This window comes from Bison bison, unplaced genomic scaffold (assembly GCF_000754665.1).
Source record: "Bison bison bison isolate TAMUID 2011002044 unplaced genomic scaffold, Bison_UMD1.0 scf7180017864451, whole genome shotgun sequence".
NCBI lineage: Eukaryota > Metazoa > Chordata > Mammalia > Artiodactyla > Bovidae > Bison > Bison bison.
Window position 1 is genome coordinate 7601532 of NW_011495013.1, and position 7344 is coordinate 7608875.

Here is a 7344-nt window from a genome sequence, read left to right on the forward strand (position 1 = left end):
GGTAATGACTTGAGTGTAAGAGCTCTGAATTAGAGCTTCTAAGACACCAACCCAGTAACTCTAACATTGGGAAAGATAAAAAAGAAATCTAAAATTAAAACAAAAATACAATAAAGAAAGGAATGACTGCCTTCCCACTTTAGACACCAGCTAATACTTGACTCAGGAACGCAACATTAAACAAACTGAGTTAAAGGAAGCAAAATTTTAAAATCCTTCTGAGTACTTCTACCACTTTTTAGTACCTGTCGATTACTATGTTTTGTAACAAGCAAGAGTTTTATATATTGATAAAATTATAGGCTCCTGAATGCTTTAAATAGTAAATATTCTACATTAAAAATTTGGTATGAAAAATTTTAATGAAAACATTAATCGTACAAAAATTAAATATCAAAACCATTTAAAATGACTTATAATTCAAAGAGATTCAGCTTATTGATACTTCTCTATTAGCTTGTTTTCATAAGAATTGATTATTTCCAGCTGAAAAAAAAAAATCTACCAATAGGACTGTGGTAAGAAGAAATGAGAATAACATACATAAAGCTTATAAGCCTGTGCTCAGCATATTTTGCTCATAAATACTAGTTTTTCTTTTATTATTACTTTGAGAAAAACACATAAAAGTTTTACAGAACATGCCAACTTCAGATAGAAGCTTCTTACATGAGAAATAACCACATGTAAGGAATCTAGCCTAGCATTTTTTTTAAACAATTACATTTTCTTCTGAGGAATATACTACATAAAATTGTAATAACTGATAAAAATTCCTCATTAATAAACCAACTTCTAGAGTCTAATTATATAGCTTCATGTTATAATTTAAGAGGCCCTTTAGAGAATATATATTTTTTAAAAAGTACAAAGTTACATGATCAGGAAAAGTACCTTTTAATAAGTAACCACAACATTGTGAAATATTCCTCTAATTACACATATGGCTCAGTTTCATCTTAATTTTGCCAAAAAAGAAAAAGATGGCTTGAAACAGTAAATGAAATAGGTATGTTAATACAAGGAAGCACAACAAACAACTGACATGTTGCCTTGCCACTATCCACATCTTATGAAATATTTTACAATTTCAGTCATGCTTTTACTATTAAATACTGTTATAGTGCCACTTTTAGGATGTTACTTAAGGTAAAGCTTAACATTCTATCCTTCTAACAAGAGTTCAAAGAGAATACAGAGATGAATGTGAATATATATTGTGTTCTACAGCATCTGCTTTCTAATATTCCAAATTTAACAAATTATCTAAATCTAATCTGAGGTATATTAACAAGTCAAACATTTTTTAATCCACAGCATTGGCTATGTACCATGCAAACACTACTACCACAATTGCACACAGTGGAAAGAGGTAATATTGATATTTCTGCCATAGGGTTAGCTCAACTGCCACTTCATCTCTCTTTCTGTTCTTCTTCCGACGACCCTTCAGTCTGTTTTCAAAAGCTTCCAGTTCAGCCTAAATCAAAACAGTATCATTTTTATTAAATTCAATACACACACTGACTTGAATTTTTCCACTCAGACAAAAATAAATTGGGGAAATGTTTTAATAGTAATGGTATATAATTAATATACAGATTTGATTTTTTTAAAATACTATCTTTCCACTACTGACCTTATTCAACAAATTCAGAGTTGAGGTAAGAACTGGAACTAGAGAGTGGTGAAAGAGACTATTTCAGACTGATGGCCTGCTTTTGATACTAAATACAGAAACATCTGATTTAAAATATAGACATTAGTTTTATATAGCACCATTAATCTGTAGTTAATGGGGCTCTATAATACAGAGCTTCCAGCTAGTGCAAACAGACAACCCATTAGGATAAAGATACCTCTAATTCTAGTTTTACACAATGCTGGTAACAAATATTAACGACTTGTATGGAAGACATTCAAGTGAGTGAATAGAAAAAGCTGCTAGAAATTGATTCCTCTCAATCAAATACATTTAAAAACAGAGTAAAAATTCTTCAGGGGAAAAATGTTTCATACTTTAAACCAAAATGACTCCTTTAGAAAGTAGAATTACATAAAATTCATTCTAAAAAATAATTTTAAAAAAAGGATACCTAGATGACACTCATTATAAAGTGCAGATTTTTAGTCTATTGTAAAGAACTTACTTATTAAGCTTTAATGCATGACAATATAATATTATACACTGCACTGTTATTAACTAAAGCCTGGTACTTATTAACATATATGTAATATTCATGAAAATCTATATATGTTCATTTAAAAGAAGGAAATAGAAACTTCAGTTAACATATTCATAACTTTTCTCATAAACTGCATCTGAAGACCTAACATATATTCAATACTTAATTTAACACAAAGTGACATTCTTCAATGAACCAAAATATCAAAATATTCTCAAGTAGTTGTGATATACAGCAAAAGGTCAAAATATATTAAAAGCAGTCAAACTTGAGAAGCACTGACACAGTAAAATAACTGATGCATAAATGATGACTCGCAGTTTTCAAAAGTGGTTTAAATTATGTTCTATACACTGTTTAAAAGGCAGTAAATAGAGACTATATTTAAGATTTCTCTCCATAATGGCTTATAAAAAGGAGAAGAAGGGACACTCCGGACTATTAATAATAATCTCCAGGATTCCAGTCAACCCATGTTTTATTGCATTAGCTCTGATAATTTATTTTTTGATATTAGGCAAATCAACTTTACAGAACATAAAACACGAGAGGTTATTTTATCCCACCTTGCTACATGAGTTATTTTTAATGCCCTCTCTCAAGACATGGAAATTTCAGTTTCTTCATTCATAATGGTGGTAGTTTACATACAATGTATACTACTTGCTAAGCACTGAAGTATCTCAAAATGCAAACTGACAAAAAATTGTATGTCACTATTAGAAAGTTAAGCCACTGTTTGGAATATATGATCAATAAATATAGTATTTGAGCAAACAGGAGGTACAAGAATATACTTGTTATCTAGGTAACACATTTTATCTTGAATGCAGATAAAAATTTAAGAATTCTTGAAGGCATTCAAGAGTCTAATGGGGAAATAAGAAGGTGTATTATTAAAACAAATGCATTGGTTAGTAAACAGCACTTGTCTGTCACAGACAACCTACAACTCAGTAACATGAGTGAAGACGTGCACTCCAGGGGATGCCTTAAAACGGATGCTGCCATGTCCTGACCCCCCGTCACTCAAACCAAAAGAGGCATTATCTCTGGAGAATGGATGAAATCAACAAGGAAGTAATTGGGAATACACAAAATACACAGAATATCTGGGCACATACAAGGTCCCATGCTTCCTTCAGAGGTTCAGGATACCTGGACTGAAACAAACAGATAATTTTTGTTTTACAAGGAACTATAGTTTCAGTCCAGAATTGAGCTGACCTAGTTTATATGTTATATGTTTCCACGTATCTTGTATTTGCATAAAAACTAACAATTATGCAAAAAGACCTAAGTTTGGGTGTTTTCTGTTACCTGTTGTCTTCGTTTTTCCTCTTCAAGGGCAGCTTTGGCTTCTGCTTCTTTTAACTGTTTATAGACATTTAAAACTAAATTAACATTGCAATCACCAAGTTTTATACAGAATTTTAACATCTTTCCTTCCAGGCTCCACTAACCTATAACAACTTCTGAGAGCTTCATACTGAAAATTATTTAAAGAACCATAAATGTTATACACTGAGAAGTGTTACTAGGGTACTATCTAACAGGGTGTGAGCAGAAGTAGAGTGTTATATCTTATTCAGCTGAACAACTATAAGATACTAGATCATAATACACAGAGTTACATCACTGTAAACTGAAACACTTTTAAAACTGGACTTTTACTCTTAAGTTACCACATTAAGATTATGATCAATTATTAAATATTACTGTTTGCCTAGGGATGAAATTGACCATTTTCCTAAAACGCCCTCTCTGGAGGGGAATCCTTCGTTTCAAACAAAACCAAAAGTTTATGCACTGATTGGGTTAATGGAGGGAAATAGTGACACTTAAAGTAACCCAAACAGCAAAGAATCCTAAAATTTTATTTTTGTATTACTTTAACATAATTTTCAGGAAGCTTAAACTAACATTAAGATGAGTAACTATGTTCCAGAGTACATCCACTCACTGGTACAGAGTATGGGAAAATCTAGTACATCCCAGACAATAAAGATTATATCTAGCACACACCAGCACATCTCAGAGTTTTAAAAAAGCCTACACACTAGGCTTTTATCACAAAAACAAAAAAGGATGAGATTTCAAGTTCTTCATAATAAGCATCTAAATTTAATGTACAAAATAAATAAGGAAAGGTCACTAACACATTAAAAATGACATTTAACGTGACATTACCTCAGATGCTTTCTGCTTCATTTCTTTGCATGTTGTGTCACATTCTATGGAAATCTGATTTTCACGTACTTTGTTGCACTGCACTTCCTACAAATAAAATTTTTAAAATTTTTACTTCAAAAGATGTCCCTCAAAGTTGTAGTAACTGCATGCCATAAAAAAGCAAAATTTATCTAGCAGCTTAAGATTATGCCTATTATTTCATTTTTATTCTTCATTTCTCTTTATCGCTTCCTATTACTCTTCTGAAGCCTCCAGGGAGGTGTTAGAGTAGTGCCATCCAACACAGCTAGCCGAGGCAATGGAAATGTTCTATACTCACAGGGGTAGCGATTCCCACAGGTGGTGCCTGAGTACTCAAAGTGTAGTGAAATCAAGGAACTGAATGTCATGTCACATATTATTTAATGTTGATTCATTAAAATTCTAATTTAAATAGCCATAAGTGGCTAGTGGCTATCACCACAGTGTAGCTCTAGAGAGTCTTTTGGAGAACTACAAGTTTTTCTCTCAACCATTTATCTTTTTAAAAAAATCTGAGGTGAAAATCATTCTAAACTTTCTGTACCTCACTGACTCCTTAATGAAATAATAAAAAATACAGTTTTATTGATGAGGTGACATCAAGACTATAATCAATTTGTGCACTAGTCAAGTAATGGTTAAAATTCTCCAAGCCAGGCTTCAGCAATACGTGAACCGTGAACTTCCAGATATTCAAGCTGGTTTTAGAAAAGGCAGAGGAACCAGAGATCAAATTGTCAACATCCACTGGATCATGGAAAAAGCAAGAGAGTTCCAGAAAAACATCTATTTCTGCTTTATTGATTATGCCAAAGCCTTTGACTGTGCGAATCACAGTAAACTGGAAAATTCTGAAAGAGATGGGAATACCAGACCACCTGACCTGCCTCTTGAGAACCTGTATGCAGGTCAGGAAGCAACAGTTAGAACTGGACATGGAACAACAGACTGGTTCCAAATAGGAAAAGGAGTACGTCAAGGCTGTATACTGTCACCCTGCTTATTTAACTTATATGCAGAGTACATCATGAGAAACGCTGAGCTGGAGGAAGCACAAGCTGGAATCAAGATTGCCGGGAGAAATATCAATAACCTCAGATATGCAGATGACACCACCCTTATGGCAGAAAAGTGAAGAAGAACTAAAGAGCCTCTTGATGAAAGTGAAAGAGGAAGAGTGAAAAAGTTGGCTTAAAGCTCAACATTCAGAAAACGAAGATCATGGCATCTGGGCCCATCACTTCATGGCAAATAGATGGGGAAACAGTGGGTGACTTCATTTTTCTGGGCTCCAAAATCACTGCAGATGGTGACTGCAGCCATGAAATTAAAAGACGCTTACTCCTTGGAAGGAAAGTTATGACCAACCTAGACAGCATATTCAAAAGCAGAGACATTACTTTGTCAACAAAGGTCCATCTAGTCAAGGCTATGGTTTTTCCAGTGGTCATGTATGGATGTGAGAGTTGGACTATAAAGAAAGCTGAGCACCGAAGAATTGATGCTTTTGAACTGTGGGTTGGAGAAGACTCTTGAGAGTCCCTTGAACTGCAAGGAGATCCAACCAGTCCATCATAAAGGAGAGCAGTCCTGGGTGTTCATTGGAAGAACTGATGTTGAAGCTGAAACTCCAATATTTTGGCCATCTGATGTGAAGAGCTGACTCACTGTGATGTGAAGACCCTGATGTTGCGAAAGATTGAGGACAGGAGGAGAAGGGGACGATAGAGGTTTAGATGGTTGGATGGCATCACTGACTCAATGGTCATTAGTTTGGGTAAACTCCGGGAGTTGGTGATGGACTGGGAGGCCTGGCATGCTGTGGTTTATGGGGTCGCAAAGAATCAGACACGACTGAGCGACTGAACTGAACTGTAATAAAATAAGTGGTCTTTATTTTAAATAGTCTAAACTCTGCTTCTGTAGATCTTCTGTCTGCCTTTTATTCATTCCATATTTCTTGCTGCCAGATGTCATTTTTGCTGTAAGGGTACCTATTGGTACCAAGTTGCTCCTTTCTCACCACACCCTCACCACACTAGTTTTTTAGTTCAAATCTACCAGGGTAAGGAAATGAGATCATCAAATCCTGAGCAAAGGACATACACTTCAATGAAAGGACTTTATAGCAGAGAATTCTGGCTGAGGTTGGTGATAAACAGAGTCTTGTCGTCCAACAATAGTCCAAAGGAAAAATAACATGGACAAACATTAGAGACAAAAATAAATGCTGCATGTTAGTGGCTATTAAGTCTATCAGTCTGGAAGAAAGATCACCATATCTTTTCTCATTCAAAAGGTACTTATAGAGTACCTATTACATGCCAAGCACTGCATTAGGAACAGGGGATACAATAAGGAAAAAATTAATATGGTAAATGCTAAACTGATAATAATAATCATAGCAGCTGCTATTTATTAAACATAGAGTAGTCATGGTGCTAAATGCTATATAAGCATTATCTCTTTTATTCCTTTCAGTAAGTCTATGTAAACAAGGTTACACACATCCCTATAATCACAAAGCTCTTGGTCATGAACCTAGTACAAAGTATAAAGGAAGTCAAGAGGAAGGAGCACCTAAGTCCTTTCAGAAGGAAAGAAAACCTTCCCAAACCAAGAAATGCTTGCATTTATGCTAGTAAGCATAAACAGGATTCTACAAATGGGACAGTAAAGGGAAAAAAATATATACTCTATACAGAAGGAACATAAATAGTATCACATATTAAAGCAGAATATAGCTAATGTGTCAGTGCACTTAAGAAACAAATCACAGAAAGGACTAACAGGGGATATGACTAAACAAGCAGGCAAAGATAGAGTCCCCTCCTATGTCATAATTCTGTATTTGTATACCTTATAAAATGCTTATTTTTAAGAAACAGTGAAGAACTTGGATTGGAAATATTATGACTAGAGGCATGGAAATCCGTTATGAAGC

The 7344-nt window shown here is 34.2% G+C and overlaps 1 protein-coding gene across 6 annotated transcripts in view; it reads right to left on the reverse strand.

Moving 5' to 3' along the window:
- Positions 1-873: 873 nt before the first annotated feature.
- Positions 874-7344, reverse strand: part of NFXL1 (nuclear transcription factor, X-box binding-like 1) — a 61160-nt gene continuing 54689 nt past the window's right edge. For all 6 annotated transcript variants that reach the window (XM_010858880.1, XM_010858884.1, XM_010858881.1 and 3 more), the window contains exons 21-23: positions 4377-4463; positions 3507-3560; positions 874-1480 (exon numbers count right to left, since the gene is read on the reverse strand). In XM_010858880.1, the coding sequence (XP_010857182.1) occupies positions 1307-1480; positions 3507-3560; positions 4377-4463 (315 nt within the window). In that variant the 3' untranslated portion in view covers positions 874-1306. The remainder of the gene's footprint in view (positions 1481-3506; positions 3561-4376; positions 4464-7344) is intronic.